We start from the raw sequence: 22,949 nt of genomic DNA, 5'->3' as shown, positions 1-22,949 counted from the left end.
AAAATAGCCCGGACAGCTCTCTCACGCGGGCTAATGCAGCGTCTTCCAGAGCATATGCTAAAGTGGTCACAATTAGTTTCTGTGCTGACTAAAGACAATCGCAGAGGAATAAAAGGAGGGTTTATTTTCTAGACTGACTGACCATTATCTTCTGTGGTTTATACATCGTTTCTATATTATTGTAAAATTGACTGTTTTCTTTTTGAAACTTTGGTCAATTCATTCAATTAAATGTGCTATACTACTATAAAAACAATAAAATAAAACTTAAAAAAGCTTAGTAAACCATCATTTTTACATTGAAAAGACACCTTGAAGTTGTGAATTGTTTACTATTTATGCACATTTTCAGTTAAAAATTCCATCATCTAGGAACGTTTTCACTTCATTGTCCAAAATGTCTTTACTACTACTTTACTACTACCTCTGTGCGATCCTGCGACTCATAAAGAAGTTAAAGATCCTAAATTATTGTAACCTGACGTTCCTAAAATGTGTTTTGATGTTATAATGCTGTTTCTTCATCAAAAACATGTCAAGATGTGTTTTGGTGAACCATTTTCATTGTCCAAAATGGCTTCACTACTACTACTGTTACAACTACTACTACTACTACTACTACTACTACTACTACTACTACTACTACTGCTACTACTACTACTACTACTACTACTACTACTACTACTACTACTACTACTACTACTACTACTACTACTACTACTACTACTACTACTACTACTACTACTACTACTACTACTACTACTACTACTACTACTACCACCACTACTTACTACTACTACTACTACTACTACTACTACTACTACTACTACTACTACTACTACTACTACTACTACTACTACTACTACTACTACTACTACTACTACTACTACTACTACTACTACTACTACTACTACTACTAATACTACTATTACTACTACTACTACTACTACTACTACTACTACTACTACTACTACTACTACTACTACTACTACTACTACTACTACTACTACTACTACTACTACTACTACTACTACTACTACTACTACTACTACTACTACTACTACTACTACTACTACTACTACTACTACTACTACTACTACTACTACTACTACTACTACTACTACTACTACTACTACTACTACTACTACCACTACCACTACCACTATCACCACTACCTCTACTACTACCATCACTACTACTACCACTTCTACCACCACAACTACTACTACTATCACCACCACTACTACAAGTACTACTACAACAACTACAATCACCACCACCACCACTACTACTACTACTATCACCACCACTACTACAAGTACTACTACAACAACTACAATTACCACCACCATCACCACTACTACTACTACTACAACCACTACCACCTGACCACCACTACTACTACTACCAACACAGCCACCAATACTACTACTACTACCACTACCATTACTACAACTACTACTACTACTCCTACTATTACTGCTTGACAGACACCTGAGTGATTAAAAGATGTTAAAGATCCTTTATTATAACGACTTGACTTTCCTTAAATTTAGTTTAAACCTGTGTTCTAATGCTGTTTCTTCATCAAAAACATACCAAGCTGTGTTTTGGATCATCACGCATGCTTTAGCAATCTTAAATATATAAACTCTAACCATTTTCAGAGCTAAAAATACTCCCACAGCATGATGTCATCTGGTGGTAACCCAGGAAGTACGCAAACACTTCACACTACATTGCTCGAACTGTCTTTTCCACACAGTTAACTATATTCAATGCTAGCAGCTGTTGTTTTTAGCCCCATTAAAACTGCGTAATGCGGGGCCTTGTTGCGAACACTTGCTCGTACTATAGCATAACATTAATTCACCTCTTTTGTTGTATTTAATTGTGTCTTCTTTACCAGCGATACCAATTATGTTCCCTGTAGAAATCTCCGTACACCTTATGCCACGCGAAACCTCTCCGCTCTTAAGCCCTTTTTCTCTCCTCCTTGCAATTTGTACAAATGCAGTCCGACCTAACAAGACAGTTCGCCTCTCTTCGCTTCTTGCCTTCTTGCATCCATTAAAGCTTGTATGTGTAGCTTTCCCTGCCAACTAGGGCTTACCCGGGGGAGTCCTGTCAATCAAACCAGGCAGCAATTTGTCACAGAAGAAACAAAGCACTTTGCGAAGACAGGCAGATGTGTATATGCAAGCCAGAGGGAGATTGAAGGAGTTGCAGTAGTCTTTACAGGAAAATCATGTAGTCCACTGGGTTTCAATTCACTATGCTATGCTGAAACGCTAAAATCACTAGCTGCTAGAAAGAAAGACCTTCTTTGTTTTATTCATTTTAGTGCCAAAAGTTGAAAGTTCATACGAGTGCGCTAAGAAGATTAAATGTCAGTCAGAGAAGAAGAAAAAACACAAACACACACATTTTTGGGAAAGCAGTTGCTGGATAATGCTGTGTTCATTTGGTTCACCGGAAGATTTATTTATTTATTTTTTCTGAAAAATGCACATGAACGCTCACAGACGTTGGAATAACAACTAGGACTTCCACACGTGACCACCTGACATCAGAAATTCGATGATTTCTGAATTCAACATTTAAGTTTTAGAAATAAAAATAACAAAATTGGAGTGCTACACTGGATCAAAGAAACTTACGCATAACAGGTGCTCATCATACCGGAGGGCTAGATTCACGTAAAACAGAAAAATGATGGCAGAGGCACTGTGATTTTGCAAATCAGAGTGCCTCTGCCATTTTTCTATTCAACATTTAAGTTCTTTGATGTTACTACATTTAGGGCTTTAGTGTTTAGCGGAAATACGCAAACGTTCAAAGTATCCACCCTTTGCTTTGTCAACACCCCTGCAAATCCTTGGCCTTCTCTCAATGAGCTTCTTGAAGTCTCCTGAAATGGTTTTCACTTCACATATGTACCTTGCAGAGGTGAGGACTTGCAATTCATGACTTGGACTTGAGTCACTATTTTTAGGACTTGAGACTTGACTTGATCACATAGACAATGACTTTGGACTCGACTTGGACTTGAAGGTCAGTGACTTGGGACTTGATTCAAACTTGAGCCCTGTGAGTTGAGAAGACTCGATGCGTCTCCTAAAAAATATATGTTTATAGAAAATACTTTTCTCTTTTCAGTTGATAAATGTAGAGCTGAATTTCAAAGGAAGAAAATGGAAGATGTCCCTGCTACTTCTATGTTTGTTAGTTTGGATGTAACTGAAGTACTGTGAGGTGGTATCCTCAAACGCAGTGTTTCCCAAACTTTTTTTCTGGGACCCATATTTTAAAAGTCACATACCTCCGCGACCCAAGTCAATAAACATTATTTGTAAATCACAAATTAAAGGTGGATGTGACCATATTTTAACCATATTTTATTGTTGACTGAGTGATCGTCTCTCCCCGAATAATTAAGTTTTCAACAATGAAAAACAATCATTGAACCAGCAATAAAAGGTTTCCATAAGTTGCCTATTTGGACATTAAATGTAGCCCATTTCTTTTTCTTTTCAACATTCAATTGAACCAGCAATATTGGTTCAAAATAGTCTGTAGAACTGTATTTTGCACGCCTACATGCAGCTCATGACCCCCCCAAAAAATCTCTTGCGACCCAGCTGAGGGTTGCGACCCATTGTTTGGGAAACAATGCTCAAATGTACTACAGTAATATACAGTACAATACAGTAAAACAGAGCGAACTACATAGAACATGATCCTTCCATTTCACTGCAGACTACATTACATTCTTACATCTTAATTCTTTCTGTTTGACCATAATGATTCACACTAAGATCTTGTCAAACAATTTGCATTTCTACAACTCTTATATAAATACACATATATAAATATACATGACTTTTAAAGTACAAGTTAGCGTAAAAGTCATAGACATAGCAAAGATCTAAGCGATATTTGGTGCTTTTTGGTCTGAAGACTTGAAATGACTTGAAGCTCAAAGGAGACAACTTGGACTTGACTTGGACTTATGAACCAGTGACTCGAGACTGGACTTGGACTTGCCCGTGTTTGACTTGGGACTCAGTTCGGACTTGAGGTCAAAGACTCGAGACTTACTTTCAAAGACTCGAGACTTAATTGAGACTCGCAAAACAACGACTTGGTCCCACCTCTGGTACCTTGTCCGGGTCAAGAAATTCCAAAAGGACAAAGCAGTGATCAAAGCTAATGGTGGCTAATTTGAATTTATTCATTCTGTTACCGAAAACAAGTTTGGAGTTATTATAAAGAAGAAACATCAATGACAAAGTGTGGAAACTTTTGGCTGTTAGTCTAGTAGTGTATGTCTATCAAACACGGCGGCAATTTGTTACAGAAGTACCGAAGCACTTTGCGAAGACAGGCGGATGTGTGTGTGAGGACGTGCTGTACATGAGTCTATACATGGACATAATGTAGTCCACTGGGTTTCAATCCACTTACACTATGTTCTTTATATGCATAGCTGCGATGACGTGTTTTGGCGGTGTACTGTGAATCAGATGGGTCTACATGGAATAACAGCGTGGCAGGTGATCCGTCAAACAGAGTGCAGAGGAGCTTCTCACAGTACTAAACTGACAGAGCTAGTGCTATCTGTTTTCCATGCTATTCTTGTCATATTATCTCCCCTTTAGTGTTCCCATAACGTACTCAACTGAACTTTCCTGCACTAGAGTAGATTGTATAGTGTTATTCGGGGTATTGCATCAATCAGGTTTGCGAAAATGTTCCATGTTGATTTGAACCTGCCAGATGTTTTTCTTGTAAAGTTCAAACCAAGTATTGTCTGGTTCTTGGACAAACATTCAACAAACAATGGCATGTGTACTGGATTACTGTATGTAATTTCGACATATTACCTCTGAGTATTTCTTCAAAAACTTAAATTTTTGGCTACCGAATTCAATGCTTGTTTTTCTTTACCTTTCCTTATAGGCGTTTGGAAACATGCAATGACAACTTGTGTCCAGTATTGGTGTAGTTACTGAAACTGGGCTCACTGACCCACTATGATAAAACCCATTGTAAGGTAAATGTCATCAGCGGTAAAATCAATACTGTATAAGTATGTGTTGTACGCTCATTATTGTTGTAAGATGGTATTTTGTTGTAGCCCGATTCATCAGCCGGTTTCACTTTGTGGAAAACGTCTAACTGAATTCGCTCGCTTGATGGTAGGCAGGTACTTTTTTCTCATTTAACCAATCGCTGCTATTTGGTCGAGACGTGTGTAATGCGCCGGAACGCTCAGTCGTGTCCAAGTAATTGCCGGCTTCGCAGCTCTTTGCTGATTGACCTGTGCATTTTCTACAACTTCTTTGGTTTTTGCAAACCATCTAGTGCAGGGGTAGGCAAACTTTCTGACTCTTGGGCCACAAAGGGTTCTAAAATTTGACAGAAGGGTCAGACCAGGAGCAGATGGATGGGGTCTTTTGGTAATCCAACTCATAAAAGAAAAAAAAATAACATGGGATATGTAGAAAACATATCAGATTGGTCTAGTCTAGTGTATTCCGATTCCTGACCTAGTCGCTGAAGAGAAATAAAACTGAGCGGAGGCACTGGGTGACACCAGCCTAGCTAATTTTGTTGTGTGTGAGTGGGGAAGTTACAAAAACTGACGTAAAGTTGTAACTGTTGATTAGTCGAACATAACGAGATGCAACAATGACATCTAGATGGAGAAAATTGGGCCATTTTCTCATTTTTCCTAGATTTTGTCAGACTGGGATTGCCTTGTTGATTGGACTTTTTTTTTTTTTTATTCTCTCTACTCTACTCTCTTACTTGCTCTCCTTGGTCGATAGTGCAAGAGTTGACACTGCTCTTTTACTACCAGGTCGAAAGTAGTCACAACACTTATCTACTTGTGCTATCCATTTTCCATGCTATTCTTGTCTTATTATCTCCACTTTAGTGTTCCCATAACTAACATACTCAACTGAACTTTCCTACACTAGAGTAGATTCTATTGTGTTACTCAGTGTATTGCGTCAATCAGGGTTGCTAAAATGTTCCATTTTGATTTGAAATTACCAGATGTTCTTCTTGTGTAGAGTACAGAGGTAAGGTTTGAACTAAGGATCCACCAATCCAACATATTCAGTTCCAATACCGATACTATAGCTTTACGTTTCTGTCAGTACTTGATATCAACCGATACCACTGCAGGGACTGAGCATTTATTTCCTTTAAACTAAACTAAAATAAGGCCAAACTGATCTAAATGTGTAATGCAGCTGTTATTTATCCTTCAAGTGACCAAAGAACAGCTTAGTGTAAATAAAAGTTCAAATATAGTGAGACTTTCTGGGCGACTACGACGAGTAAATAGTCATATAATATCATTGTTTGCATCCAATCGGGATATCGGATCGACCAATATTTGGAAGCCGATATTCGATCCAGCAAATGTTTCAGTGTTGATGCATATTATCTCTTTTTGCTTCCTCAAAACTTTCTCTTTACAATTCTTTATGTTTTGTCAGGTTAAACGTAGGCACAATAGTAGGAGCTATCTTTTTGTACGATCCGTTTTCCATACTGTTCTTGTCATAACATCTTCTCTTTACTGTTCCCATACTGTACTCATTTGAACTTTTGTGCACTACAGTCGATTCTATAGTGTTATTCTGTGTATTGCGTCAGTCGGGGTTGCGAAAATGTTCCATGTTGATTTGAAACTGACAGATGATCTTCCAGCCGCAACCACTTATACCGCGTGTAAGAGTACAGAGATAAGGTTCAAACCAAGTACAGCCTGGATACGGGGCGATTATATTCAATATTCAGTGCTATCTGTTCACACAACTAAAATTAAGTGCACCTTCTCTGCTTTGATAAGGTTTGAACAAGGTACCACCTGCTTATTGGGCAATCAGTGGTAAATTCTCTCCATGTTCTTTATTTTTGTTTGTATTTTTTTTACCGCGTGCACAGATTTTATTGAATTATTAACTTTCACTTTACAGTTCTAGTTTGTATGTTTGAAGCTAATGCATGAAATACTTCTTCACAAACAGGTAGAAAGTAGTGGTGGAATGTAACAAAGTAAAAGTTGAAAAGTACTTTACTCAGATCACAAATTTATACTCATTTGTGAACTGGGCTGAAAAAAGTTTTTATTTATTTATTCATTTAACCTAAAACCTGATGCCTTTTTTTTTTTTTTTTTTTTTTTTTTACTGCATGGACAGATTTTACTGAATTATTAATTTTCACTTTACAATTTCAGTTTCTATATTTGCTGCTTTATGTACTTGGCTGATGGAAAGGAATGTAACAAAGTAAACATTGTAAAGTACTGTACTTAATTCACAGATGTATAATCATTTGTGAACTTGACTGAAAATTATTATTTTTTAATTATTATTCTCAGAAACCTGATGAAAAGGCTGAGTTTTTTCTTCTTCTTTTGTAAACATTCACAGTCTCAGCAAACTAAATACAGAAATGAAAAATGAGGAAAAAATTGATTCAAGTGTTTCTGCTGAGCACAAATCTTTTTTAAAATAATAAATTTCCAGCTTTATTAGATCTCAAAATCTGCAAAAATACTTAAGTACACTTTTAAACAGGTACTTTAATACTTTTACTTTGGTAGATTTTTCATTTGAAACTTTTACGTGAGTATCTGTAATTTTACTTAAGTAACAAAACTGAGTACTTCTTCCGCAACTGATAGTAAGTAACACTAGCAGAAGCAATGTACTTGAAATAGGTGGACTAATTTCACTATGTATGAATACTTTGAACACTCCAGAACTTTAAGTAGGCTATCAAGTACCTGGAGTTATATTTTATTCATGCCTCACTTTGTTGTTTTCTACCTCTTGTTGTCACGTTCCAACAGTTTGAACAGCAAAACTCAGCTGCCAAAATCGATTCCCTTTTGGGCTAGTTGCTTCGTATTCCATTCGAGCTTCTTATTGGGTATTCTCGAGAGTTTGAGCGCACACATAACCGGCCCGTGTTTCACATGCTGACCCCCCCCTTACCCATCATGCATTAAGTATTATTGGCCCTGACGTGCGTTGTCTTATCTGTCCGCTTCCATTTGTTCAACATCTTTCTCCAATTTCTCCGTGCTTCTTCCACTCCTCTCGCCTGTTATTCTTTCCATCGGCATATTTCACTTATCCCTTCCCCGCTGCTTGTAGCTAATCCCAAAAGACAACATTGAACTTTCCTCTGACTGTCTATGTGCGGCACAGTGTAAGAGTTAGCCCGTACTTGGACCCAGTGACCCTGGTGACGGCCCTCACTGGGGAATTATTATTGACTGTGCCAGACCACTTCACATCATCTGACCCTGACCAGTTTTTTTTTCTGTTTGTGGAGCAGTCAAGGCATGTGGAGTGACAATTCAACTCTTAACAACTGAATTAATTTAGTACCACTAGAAAACAAGAACACAATAGCTCAGGATGGAAAATAGCATGGCTTTGGTGGTAAGTCTAATTATGATGTAAAAAAATAAAATAAAATAAATAATAATAATAATAATAATAATAAAGGTGCACTATGTAATTTCTAAGGTTTGTGACTGCTTGTCTCCATTGAGGTGTTATTTATTTATTTGCACAGAATGTTCCACATTCCACACACATAGGGCATTAAACATATCTCCATAGCATTTGGTCAATTGCAGGTGTTTTATAGCTCAAAAATACATGAATAAAACATGAATTCAGGCCATGTATTGCTTGCTTCTCCATAGATCTGACCATGCACTTGTCTCCATCGTGATAAATCAAAATTATAGTATTAACATCTCCAAGGAGACAATTGGAAAACCAGAAAAGTTGCACAGTGCACCTTTAAAGTTGAAAAAAGAAAAAAAAAAAAAAAAAAAAAAAAAAAATCTGCTTTATATTTAAATTTTAATACCAAAATTACAAATTTTATGTGACTCATTTCTAAAGATGAAGTTCTAGTGAACTGATATTTTAATTAAAAAAAAAAAAAAAAAAAGATACAAATGAAATTCTGGTAATTTTCCTTGAAAATATATTTAAAAAAAAAAAAAAAACATACTAAAAAAATAAAGATACAATTCAGGTGATTTCTTTAGAAAAACGAAAAGACACATTTTTAGTTAATGTGAAAGCGGTTGCTGGCTAAATCTTTTACCACCCTTGTTTGTGGAAATCTTGGTTGGAGGACTAATTTGTTTATTCAAAGTTTATTCCAAGTTAAAATGTGGACCAAATGTCACATTCTTAACATTTTCCATCAATTTTAACCGTGTCAATAGAGCTAGAATGTTGCCATCCGTTTTGTAACCTAAAAAGTTCCCTTCTGATTTTGGAACTAGCTCATGATCATCAGTTGACCTGACTGGCTCCTTTGTTTGAAGCGATCAGTTCTGGAGCTCGCTCTCCTAATGTGGTTTCAAATTAGCACACACAGGGAAGAGACTGGAAGATGGAAGCTGATGTGAGGCCACTTTTGTTGGACAGCAAAGAGAGTCTAGAGCAAAGTGCACATATAAGACACACACTTTGGAATAATAAGACAATTTTGAGCAGGATGGTAATATCACTTTGCTTTCTTATTATATATATATATTTTAAAAAATGTCAGTTGTAAATTACTACCTCAATATTATATTATTATTTTTACCATATGAACCACGTATGAGTAAAAACATCTTACACATACAACTGTTTAAGGTGCACTGTAACTTTTCTTATGGGGGGTCCATCACCTGCTTCTCTCCATGGAGATATTGCCTGGAATGCTCCACAGTATGGCATTACAGTGGTCCCTGGTTTATCGTGGTGGTTACGTTCTAAAAATAACCCTCACTAGGCGAAATCTGCAAAGTAGTCATCTTTATTTTTTCCAATTATTATATATGTTTTAAGTCTGTAAAATCCCCTCACCACAAACTTTATTCACTTTTCTCAGAACAGGACAGTTACAACACTTTTCGCATCCTTCTTAAAACTTAATGTAGATGTTATTGCTTTGTCTTGAATGTTTCACAGTGTAATATTAAACCTTTCTATCTTCATGGAGACCAAACCAGACCAAGTTACAGGTCAGAGCTATGGAGAGGCAACCCCGCTCATAGTATTTATTTAACTATAAAACCATCTGTAACTGAATAAATGTCTCCATGGAAATGCAATTGCTTTGCCTTGAATGTTATAGAGTATAGAAATAAAGTTTTTGTGTAAGAATTTGTGTTATTCGGGGTATCTTTGAGCTATAAAACCTGTAATTGAATACATGTGAGGCAGATAGTATATATATATATATATATATATATATATATATATATATATATATATATATATATATATATATATATATATATATATATATATATATATATATATATATATATATGTTTTAAGTCTGTAAAACCCCTCACCATAAACTTTTTGCAGACAGGAGAGTTACAACACTTTTCGCATCCTTCTTAAAACTTAAAGCTGCTGTCGTCCTTATGTTAGTTTCTTCTTTCTTTATGTAACAAGTCAAAGATTAATTTATTCCGTAATGGCCCTACAGCGTAACTTCTACCTTCCTTCAGCATGTCCAGAAGTCCAACTTTTTGTATGATGGTTTGCATCTTCCTCTGCCTTTTGGGGTGACCATGGGAGCCTTTGTCAGTGCAGAACGTTTCGTCAACATTGTGGGTTTTGTCGGGGAGAAAACTTGCAAACACACAGCACTTCAGAATCACACTGTTAGAGATCCAACATTTATGTAAATTTGGCAAGCTGTTTGCATTCTATACTGTACAGGAGACTCGGCATGGAGGAGATTGATTGACAATGGTCTACAGTCTCTTGGCCAATCAGGACACGGCGGGAGGAACACAATGCACGTTCATACACTGTAAAAAAAAGCAAGCAAAATTCCACACAAAAAAAATCCGCAAAACAGCAAGGCCACAAAAGGTCAAGTAGTGAGATAGTAGTGAGAGACAATTGTACACGTATTCATCTCTACAAAGGCAGCAAGTGACACCACATGGCCAAGTTACAAGTCAGATCTGCGGAGAGCCGAGCCCACTCACAGTAAGAATACAAGTTTTTAGCTCAAAAAAGACACATGTTAATGACTAAATGCAAGATGGATATGTTTAAGGCCACATCGGGGTATTCCAGACAAAACAGTAACATCTCCATGGCAACAGTAAAAGTTACACAGTGCACCTTTAAGAATAACTATGCAAGCTCAAAATCAAAGGTTTATTAACATTTTATAGGTTAGGCAGCTATTAAGTTTGTTTACTCAGCTGTCAAGTCATTCTCTATTATTTATACTACAGTCCAGGCATGGCTTAGTAAAATTTCAGAGTAAGTTGGCTAGAAAGCAGATATTGTTTGTCTTTTGTTCCTTCTCAATACACAACCTTTAATTGTGCCGTATTCACAATGAAAGACTATTGCTTCTCTTTTAAAATAACCACAGTTAAAGCCATAAAACCTAAAATGCAGGTCAAAAGCAGGCTAAACTCAATGTGTCCGTTTTTTGTTTTTTGTTTGATTTTTTTAAGATGCATCGTGTAACTTCTTCCTGAGAGTCCGCCACCTGCTTTTGTCTATGTAAATCTCATTGCACTGCCTGGAATATTCCACAATATGACATTATACAGCTCTACCTTACATTTCTTCAATTACAGGTGGTTTTATAGCTTAGAATACCCAGAAAAAAAAAAAAAAAAAGAAACATTTTGACTGAGTGGGGTTGCAACAGGTCCATGGATCTGATTTGTAACTTGGTTTGGTTTGGTCTCCACGAAGATAGGAAGGTTAGATACCACTACTGATACTGTGAAACATTCCAGACAAAACAATAACATCTCCATGGTGACGACCATTTGATGGACCTGCTCCAGAAAAGTGACACAATGCACCTTTAACAGAAGCCACAAAAAGAAAACACTGTTGTCCCACATTGTAGAAACTGCAGTGCACGGATGGCAGCAAACATGGCAACGCTCTTCTCACAGTAAACAACACTGAAGTATCATGACATGCCTATAAACTGTTGTGAATCATCCATTTGAGAGAGTCAGAGAAAGCTGAGAAAATCTGGCAAAAAGGGCAACGGCTATGTGTCAGACACTGTCAGAAATCACAAACTGTTCCAGAGACTCCAATAATGTCTGTACTTGTCATATACCATTGAAAAATAAACACTACATGTAAATTAGCCTTGATAAAGCAAGAATAAAGACTTCATTCATATTTAAAGAGACAGTATGGAATTTTGGACATAGGAGCTCATTTCCTAGTGAGCCAGAGTGTTGAAGACGTGTGGAGACACTTTTTTAAATATTCCATCCAGTCCTTGTATTTGCAGAGGTCACTGGTGCTAGGCTAGTGCATGTCAATGGCCATAGTTAGCCTGCCACTAAAAACAGTCTCCACAAACACCCGAAGAAAACCTATTACACCAGACTATCAATGTAAATGTCTGTGTCGATAGAATAATGTCTGAAATAAAACCAACCTTGTATCGCATGAATCATTGCATGTTGAGGGACTATTTTCTCATACATCAGTCCACCGCTGCCAAGCTTTCTATCAAGAAGTACAACTCGATGCTGCTGCTGAAACATAAATCCTTCAAATGCAAGGTTGGTTTTACTTCTAAAATTATTCTATCGACACAGACATTCACTTCGACAGTCTGGTGTAATAATTTTGCTTCAGGTGTTTTGTGGAGTGGGCAAGACTTTTTTTAGTGGCAGGCTAACTATGGCCATTGACATGCACTAGCCTAGCACCAGTGACCTCTGCAAATACAAGGACTGGATGGAATATGTAAAAAAAAGTGTCTCCACACGTCTCCAACACTGCAGCTCACTAGGAAATGAGGCTTTATTTCCAAAATTCCGAACTGCCCGTTTAAAGGTGCACTATGTCCATCATATGCTTTTTTTTTTCCATGTAGATGTTACTGCTTTGTCTTGAATATTTCACAGTATTAAACCTTTCTAAATTCATGGAGACCAAACCAGACCAAGTTACAAGTCAGAGCTATGGAGAGGCAACCCCGCTCATAGTCAGAATACCAGTTTTTCTAGGTATTTTTTAACTATAAAAAACACTTGTATCTGAATAAATGTCTCCATGGAAATGCAATTGCTTTGCCTTTGAATGTTATAGAGTATAGAAATAAAGCTACTGGTCACATCTATGGAGAAAGAAACCTTGAAATAGTAAGAATTCCTGTTATTCAAGTTATCTTTGAGCTATCAAAATTGTAATTGAATACATGCAAGGCAGATAAGTTTAATGGCATACTGTGGAACATTCAATGCAAAGAAATAACATCTCCATAATAGCTCTCCACCTTAGAAATTACATACTACACCTTTAACAAACAATTTATTCAGTATAAATTATGTATTGTTATTGCTTTATTAAGGCTATTACTATAAAGTGTTACCAGAAATTCAGAAGTCAACCCTCCATGGACCACAATAAAGTCTTCTACCATATATTATACCAGCTCACCATAAATGTGTCACTGTTTGTCACCATAAACTAACTTTATGTAGTTGTCGTATATTTTTCAACATTTCACACTTGAGAAAGCAGAAAATAATGTACAATAATTCAATGGAGAAAGAGGCTTACATTTTACTACTACTGCTGCTACTAATACTACTACTAAGCATTTCTGTCTTGAAAGCAAAACCAGCAGAAAACCAGCACATAATTGAATGGAGAAATGGAAAAATAGTCTCAAATACTTCAGTAATCAAGTAATGAGTAATAATAAAAAATAAAAACAACAACAACAACAACTACTACTACTACTACGACTGCTATTAATACTACAACTAAGCATTTCAGTCTTGAAAGAAAAACCAGCAGAAAACCAGCAGACAATTCAATGGAGAAATGGAAATATAGCCTCATAAATTTACAGTTTATACTACAAAAAATCCTACTATGACTACTACAACAACTACTACTACTATTTATACTACGCATTTCAGTCTTGAAAGCAAAACCAGCAGATAATTCAATGGAGAAATGGAAAAATAGCCTCAAGAATTTACATTTTTTACTACAAAAAAAAAAAAAAGCAACAAAAAACCCCACCACTACTACTTCTACTACCACAACTACAACTACTACCACGACTACTACTACTACCGCTACTACTACTGCTACCACTACCACCACTGCTACTACTACTACTACTACTACTACGCATTTCAGTCATGAAAGCAAAACCAGCAGAAAACCAGCACATAATTGAATGGAGAAATTGAAAAATCATCTCAGGTACTTGTACTTGAGTAATTAAGTCATGTGTACTACTAAAAAAATAAAACTACTACTACTACTATCACCAACACCACCACCACTTCTACTACTACTACTAAACATTTGACTCTTGAGAAAGCAAAACAAGCAGAAAATTAGACAAATAATTCGATGGAGACATTGATAAATAGCCTCAATTAATATTTATATTTTTTACTACTACTACTACTACTACTACAACTATTGCTACACATTTGACTCTTGAGAAAGCAAACAATACACCATACCATACATCAGATGTCAACACGTATAAAAGCAATAACTGCGTGTGAGTGACTGTCCGTTATATTATAAGTGTTTTGGTACTCACCGAGCTGACTGCGTCTCTGCGCGTAGGCCACCACGGCGGCGGCTAGCACCACGCAGCACATGGATGTCACAAGGTTTGCCATCTGCGGACACACACACACAAAGCAGAGTCAGTCATGAGCCGAGCCAGTGCCTTCCAGAATGACTGACAAGCCCCTATAACATCATGAAGCAAAAACAAATGGAGTCATGGGGTAGCCTTGCCGCGTCCCTTTTCTTTAATTCAAACTTTGAAACTCAAATTGTTTCTGTGTTGCTGGCTTCACTCCACTGGACTCTTTTGCGCCAAATAACCCTGCACAAACATATTCTTCCTCCTCCCTCCTCCTCTTTCTCTCTGTCTCCCTCTCTCTCCTCCTCCTCCTCCTCAGTCTTCATCAGACTAATGGGTCCATCCTTTTCTGGGATGGGCTGCGGCCAGGAGCTCTTAAAGATATAGCACGCCATAAACAAACATCCTGTCTCCTCTACTGAACCCGTAACGTCCTTAAGTTCAACATTTCGGTATTTTAATTTATGGACTACTAAGTAAGTCGGAGGAGACGGATTGTGCTGTTTGCTTTTTAAATTTTTTTCAGGGTAATTATTTTAAAATATTTTGGTTCGCTGCATTCTTCCTGCTTCTGTTTTTATTTTTTTCTAACAGGAAGCAAAGCAATCAATATGGTTTTTATGTGCACGTCTGAGGAGCCTAGAAGAAAACTACTGGAGTGATTTGATAGCTAGGGCATGACTAAGGACATTTATAGGTATATCTACAAAGATGATGCATGAAAAGGTTTAAAGCGCAGTTCATACTTTTCTCATTATTGCTTTGTTTGCTGGGATAGTGCCTGTGGTAAATATTTATTACAGTTTTTCAAGAGTTGAGGGAAGTTGAAAATTACAGGTAGAGTTGGGTTTCAAGATGGACATAAGTCTGTCTGTCTATGTCATCATGAAAGAATATTTAGTCCAAAATTTACTGACAAAAATTGTAATCAATAAACATTTTCTTTATCTTTTAAAGGACCCAGATTACACCAATTTCTATTCTAATTTATTTCTAATTTCTGTTCTGTTTTATTATAATGTTGCATCCTCAGCAAAAACATACCTAGAATTGTGTTTTGTTTCACACATTCACACATGACCAATCTTATATACTGAGGCTGAGCTCTTCTCTCAAACTAAAAAACAAAAAAAAAAAACAAACAAACAAACAAAAAAAAACAACAAAAAACACTCAGTTCCACCTTGTGATGCCATGCAGTAATACAGGAACTGCTCCACAGAGTATTTTGAACTTGAGATGTAAACAGACTAATAATGCAAGATTACTCAAACATAAATGAAACACAACTCAGCTCCAGGTATGTTTTTGATGGGGTACAAGCATTATAACATCGCTTAAAGGTCACAAAAGTTTACATTTGTGTAATATTTTAAGATCACTACATTTTAAAGAAAGAAATTTAAAGAAAACTGGCAAAATGGTCAGAATTGGACGAATTCTACATTTTAGTGAAATGAGTATTCTGACCTGTCAAATGCTCTTAACATTAGCATGTAATGTGGACTATTTTGTATTTGTGATAAGCCATGCACAGCCGTGTAAAGCCTTTTCCTGGCAAAGAAACTGAAAACAAGTGGGATTTGAAAGGCCACAGCTCAGACTTGGCTACATTGCTCTCTTTGAACGCCTAAGCTCAGTGGATGCCTGACAACAAGCTCAGGTTAAACCTGTGGTGTCCGATCTTTTTACCCCATCAGCACCTTTTCCTGTGTCAGGGTGCAGGACCAATAAAATTCTGCTTATGGGGTTTTCTGTGCAATGGCTGTTTTTATACTCTGAATGGTGTACAATATACACCACAAAATAATCATAAAAAGCATACAATATATGGAATTGCCTCAAGTCATTTCATTCAAGCTGCTTTAATTATGCCAAAAAATATATATTGTTATTAACAATACTACATACAACTTGAGACTACTTCTACTACAACATTTTGACATTTCCTTTAATGTTTTGAAAGTTAAGGTACACTTTACTGTCCCTGTAGGGGGTATTTGTCCTCTGCATTTGACCCTCCTGTCAGGAGCACTGACAGTGCCCAGGGACCCATCTCCAGATCTTGAGTGAGGCTTAGTCAGAACTACCTTAGCTGGAAGATTGTGCATGTTTTGGGTTGATGAGAGAAACCACAGTGCCCAGAGAAAACCCACCCAGACACAAGGATGCAAAATGTGCATGGAAATGCCCGGATGCCCTTGGAGTTGAACCCTACACCTTCTTGCTATGAGGTGAGAGTGCTAACCACTAAGCCACTGTGCAGCTGACAACAGACAACAGCTGGTATCTGCATAGTTACAGTTGCTGTTTATGTTTTATTTAAAGATGTGGAAAAGTCATGCAGTCAACTCCAAAATTCAGACAAAGAATGACTCTAGAGACAGTGCTGACAAATTACCTCACAACCAAAAATTCCTGCATCTGATTTGCTTTACCACAACCCAAATTATGTTTTCTCAGAAATGTTGTCATATCGATTTTGAAATTGTCAACATGGACTTTCTGTCAACTTATCCATAAACAAAGTATCAAATTAGTCAAGTTATGATTTCATAACATATAACGACAAAAACAGCTGTTTTTAAATGAGCATTAGTCAACTTTTTGGATCGAAGGTACGCCACCTGCTAATCTCCATGGAGATGGCTTTGCTCAGTATATTCCACAAAATCAATATGGCCTTAAACTTAAAATTAAATCTATCTACAAGTCAGATCTGTGGAGGTGAGCCCATTCACAGAAAAGATGCATGTTTTTCTGTGGTATTTTTTAGCAATAAAACAAATAAATGCATGATAGGTGTGTTTAATGCCATATTGTGTAACATTCCAAGCAATGCAATAACATCTCCAGGTAGACTACAAGGTGGAGGAAAAGTGCATCTATTATGTATCATGACTCCATCTCGTTCTATTTATCTTTAACATTACGATCACATATTCCTGGCCTTTCTAAACAAGTTCTCCTCCCCACTTTGTTGTGCTTGTTTGTCTGGTTGCCATGCGCTGAGAGGATCTGAGGCGAGATTCTTGGCTGTGTTGCAAAGTGAGGTTGTTTGAGGGTCTGCGTGCTGCTGGGGCTGCCGGTGAGAAGGGTGCATGTCTGTGCTTGGGAAAAACATTGTCAGATTCTCCACTTTTCTTGACTTTAATATCAGTTTCCCATCTTTTCTCAGAACTCCGTGACAAAAATCAAACAACCGAGCACTGCCTTCATCTAATTCCGAGACATTTTATAAATCACAAGGTTGTAACAAAGAGCCATATGAGTCACTGTATGACACTTGGGGATGAGAGCTGATGGTCCACCCTCCTTCACTTTTCTGTCTGAAAAAGCTATTCTAAAGCCAAAGAAATCAATGCATGTGAGTACTAGTGATGTTTCAAAGATTGTCAGAACTAGGCACTAAAGTTTGGCAGATTTATACTCACTTTCTTCTTTCACTGTTTTAAAATCAGCTACACCAGATTTAAATCCATAGTAGTAATTTGTTCATCTTGTATCTAAAGCCCTATTCGTACGGGATTAGTATTACTGCTGTACCTTTGGTGATTTGTAATAATTGCAGAAGATGCCTGAGATCTTAATCTGGTGTGAACGCACCATGTCTATAATTTGTTCAGTAAAAACTCCACCGCAAATGACCTACTCCACGTCCGGTGATAATACTAGTTCCGTGAGAATCTGCATCTCAGTGTTTGTTGTTGTAACTGCGTGCCTTTTCTATCTCTTTCTTTTCTTTCCTCATTTTTTTTTCTTTTTTAATGTCTGTGTCAGTGTCAGTAAAATAATAAGGTAAATATATAATAAAGTATTTTACGGACTTTGCTTATCCCGTGTGAATGCGATGCAGTAATTGGGGCAGTAATTTGCAAATTACCAGACGTAATATGAGCAATGATCATATATTATACGACATTATGATGTTCACAAATTTTAAATCCATTTTATAACGTAATAACAATGTGTCCATGATTTTTTTGGTTCGTTTTATGCACACTTCCTCCCAAACCACAAAGCTGCCCTGTGATTGGTCAGTCTCGCGCGGGACCTATCACAATGCTGCCCCATGATTGGTCAGTCTATGGACCTATCACAAGCAAACAATTCGACTGAAGCCAAACAAGACAGATCTGAAGCTACGTTTATAGGATGACGATCTGAACAGAAGATGCAAAAGTGGCGTCGCGTCTTCACTTTTTATTCCGCGGCTAGTCAAGCGTTTTTAGAAAGAAATCTGCGAGGTGGTGATGCTAGGTGGTGATGTATGTCGTAAACGCGTACGAGACGTGAGCAGATCTGATCAGAGTTTTGCATTTTGGGCAGTGTAGATGGAAATGCTATGGCGGAGCGAGGGTGGTTCCAGATTTTAGCATTTTTAAGCCCCAAAAATGGCATAACCATCTAAACGAAAGGGACTTCCGATAAAATATTTTGTCATTTTTAACTGCAAGCATTCTCATGTAAACAGTAGGGCTGGGTATCATTAAGAAGTTGCCGATACGATACATACCTCGATACATAGGCCACAAAACGATACATATCTCAATACAGTGCACTTTTGATTCGATATGATATATTTCAAATCAATTGGATATGGTTCCAAAAAAACTAAAAATTGCTAAATCATGGCTGCGATACTAAAAGTCTTGTGCAAAGTTAATATGAAACACAAACATTTTAATCTTAATAAACAGTGAAAATGTCAAATGTGTCACATAAACGAGTTTCCTTCCTCTGAAGAAATAATTGAGTAAAATATACCAAAAAAAATATGGTGATATATCGATACAGTAGCTCATGATATCGATTGTGTATCATCACTTTAGGAAATACGATATATTGATATTTTGATATTTTTGCAGACCTCTAGTAAATAGGCCCTCAAAAGTTCATCTTCCATGCAAGGACAACTTTTTAATCAAGCTCGGACCCTCCAAACACCTAGCTCTTAACGTAACACCCTTTCAAAACAAGAAACAGCCCTGAAAACTAACATAACTGTTCCTCCTTTCTCTTTAGCTCCAACCCCAGCTGTTATAAACTTCTGCCGTCTCCCATTACCTTGCACTCCTTTTGCCTTTCTTTGTTTTATACTTCATATCCGTCACTACTTTATTCAATACATGCGCGGCTAGATCCACTTTCGCCGGCCTGTTTGGTGTGGTTAAACATGGACGCCATTACTCCGCGCGTTTGAATGTCACACAGAAACGAATCCGCGAGTTTGGGCGATGTTCACTGACATGAAAAAGCTTTTAGACGCCGAGTAAAATGTGCAAAAGGACAAAACACATTAAATATAGCAGGAAATGTTTTTCGGAGCGTTAACCTAAAACAGCACGGGAAATGGACGTACATGACAAAGACAAATTTCGAAATGGTTGAAATTCGATGTTTGTGATTTCCTTTATATTAAAATGCATAGGACAGGTTAGACAACGCTATTAAATGCTTAGTTAACATAGTCAGAATGGTGCACTGTGTAACTTTTATGCTATTGCTGAAATGTCCCACAGTATGGCATTAAACATTTATCCAATGGAGTCAAGCAGGTGAAGCTCCTAAGCAAAGTTACAGGTCAGCTCTGTGGATAAGAGACCCTGCTCTTAGGAAAACTGCATGCTTTTCAAGACAATAAAATCCTCTGTAATTTAATAAATACAAGTACAGTATTTTTCGGACTAAAAGTCATGCTTTTTTTCATGGTTTGGATGGTCTTGTGACTTATACTCCGGTGCGACTTATATATAAAAATGTTCACACTAACAGCCGCAAGAGGGCGCTCTAGGCTTGTATGTCTCCTATTACTACTGTACCACAGCCACTTCGACCTTTTATGGCCTCTGTCCTGCTACAAGTAGTGAAATATTCAGCCGAAAACAGTAATCAAGAAGCAGAAAGAAAGTTTGGAATGAGCGAGAAACTTGTGAGGGACCAGGAGGGTCTGCCATGAAACGTTCTGGAAATCACTGGAATGATCAACAAAGCCTGGATTTCAGTGACAACCGAAACCATCCTGTCAGAATTCAGAAAGGCCAGAATAATTCTAACTGGAACTGATGCTGACTCTGACAACAGCTACGCAGAAGAGAAAGCAGCTCTCCATTTACCTCGTGGATCTATAGTTTACCTGCAGAAGTCGTGAAGTTGCTCAGAAGTGACACCGAGGATGAAGAATTCAATGGATTTAGTGATTTGGAGTGAGATGGAGAGTTTGGTAAACTTGTTCTGTTCTGTTGTTTATGCTATAATTATCTGAAGAACTGTTCATATGTGACGTTAACATACCAGACGCCTATTCGTCCTGTTGTTCTCTGTTCTATTGTTATTACTATAACTTGCCTTTGATGAAATGTCCGTTCCTGGTCTCTGATTTTATAAAATAATTTCCCCCCAAAAAGTGCGACTTATATATGTTTTTTTTTCTTCTTTATTATGCATTTTTTGGCTGATGCGACTTATAGTCCAAAAAATACACTAATAAACATTTAGTGTAATACTGTGGAACATTTTAGGCAATACAGGTGCAATGCAGGTGATGGACCCTTAATTTTGGCGCAGTGTCATTTTTCATCACTGTGAATGTGTGTAAATTACTGTTGGCCTAATAAAAGTAAATAATGACACCATTATTTTTGTTAAAAGTAGGTTTAGGCAGTCAGAAAAGACTTTTAAAACTTACTGCTACTTCCTGTATTTTTTTTACTTTTCTTCTCAACATTCCTTCCACAAACTTTCACTTAGCTGATGTAAAACTATGATAAATATTTTGCACGTGTACTATCCCACCGAACAGAGCCATATCTAGAAAAACATGTAAACCTGTCATACACACTTTGAGGCCGTGAGCAACAACGTCAAGACTAATTTAACACTGGTAATCGGATTTCACACGCATTTTGCATGAAACAGCTGAGACGGTATTCGGACTTGTGAGTGGTGGTAAACAGACATGCATTATTAGGTAGCATGCGTAAAAGCTATGGTTAGTTCTGGAATTGATAAAGCAAGATAAGCTAAAAATCACAACAAGCTTTCCTCAGCATATTTTTACCACTTCTTACTAGTCAATTAGTTAGTTAATTCTACTAATGAGAGGTCATCTATGTGGTATTTAGTCTGTCGATACTCAAACCTGCGAACTTAGAGCCAAATGTTAGTTACAAGCAAAGACTAGTTCAAATGGTGAGATGGGTAAATGGGTGAACCTAGTGTTGCAAATCGTCTGTCCATGTGCGTCATTCATGCCCTGGTTTAATTTAGTCATATGACCAGAAATTCACCTGTTGCATTGTGGGAATATTGTGTAGAAAAACGGTTTAGCTACTGGCTTCTAGATAAGAAGTTATTTTTCAGTCTTAGTTCAACGAAGGACTGCTTCGAATGAACAATACACAGGAGCATTGTGCACCTTTTCTGATGGAGGGTCCGTCATCATGCTTTTCTTCACAGACATGTTATTGCTTTGTCTAGAACAGGAACACTCACTGCGCGGCTTGCGAGCCACATGCGGATCGGCGAGCTTTAATTGGTTTAATATTTAATAGCGTTAATATTATAATGTCAAACGGGCTGATGTGAGTCTATAGTGGTTGTGGTTTAAATGTTGTAAAGCTGAGTTTATTTATGCAGATTAGTAATGATAATGATGATAATTAATCGAAAATCTATTGTTAAGAAAATTCAGTATATAAACTACTACTACTACTACTACTCTACTGCCTATGAAGAAAGTGAAGGACATGTATGCCAGGTTCCGCTCATCCCAGTATTAAGGTACTGTTTTTTCCGGGCTATTGGGGGCGCTCTTAAGCCTCCAACCCCATCAAAAAATGACTGCGCGCCCCGCAATCCAGAGCGCCCCATACACGAATCCACTCCGGTATCCCAGCACAACTTCAGTAAACTACAACGCCGCACCACCCTCAGCGCATGCAAACACACACGGAGCAGACAGCGACCGCACAGCCAAAAACACCCGCAGCCACACTCATCACTCCACGCGGACGAGGAACGGAACGGAGGAACGAACAGAAAAAGCGAGTGCAATGTGCCTTTCTGAGCCACAACTGAACAAAGCCCAGAGTCACCGTGAACGCGCCAAACAAAGTCCGACTGAGCCATCCAACTGTTGTATTTCGTTTAAAGTCCGGTGCAGTTTATTTGTGAAAAAAGTTCGAAAATAGACCATTTAATGCGGAAAATATGGTAAATATGGTTTTAATTGAAAATATATTGGCTGTGTTTCT

At 37.4% G+C, this 22,949-nt stretch overlaps 1 protein-coding gene across 1 annotated transcript in view; it reads right to left on the bottom strand.

The window, feature by feature from the left end:
• cntfr (ciliary neurotrophic factor receptor) overlaps window positions 1-22,949 on the bottom strand; it is a 667,317-nt gene that overhangs the window by 350,241 nt on the left and 294,127 nt on the right. Inside the window, exon 3 of the mRNA XM_055154209.1 lies at window positions 14,644-14,725. Within this exon, the coding sequence (XP_055010184.1) occupies window positions 14,644-14,725 (82 nt within the window). The remainder of the gene's footprint in view (window positions 1-14,643; window positions 14,726-22,949) is intronic.

Source organism: Boleophthalmus pectinirostris, unplaced genomic scaffold, assembly GCF_026225935.1.
Source record: "Boleophthalmus pectinirostris isolate CB_2022bp ecotype Guang Dong unplaced genomic scaffold, ASM2622593v1 HiC_scaffold_18, whole genome shotgun sequence".
NCBI classification, from domain to species: Eukaryota; Metazoa; Chordata; class Actinopteri; order Gobiiformes; family Gobiidae; genus Boleophthalmus; species Boleophthalmus pectinirostris.
Note: the sequence above shows the minus strand (reverse complement) of the source record. Positions and strands in the feature narration are given on the sequence as shown.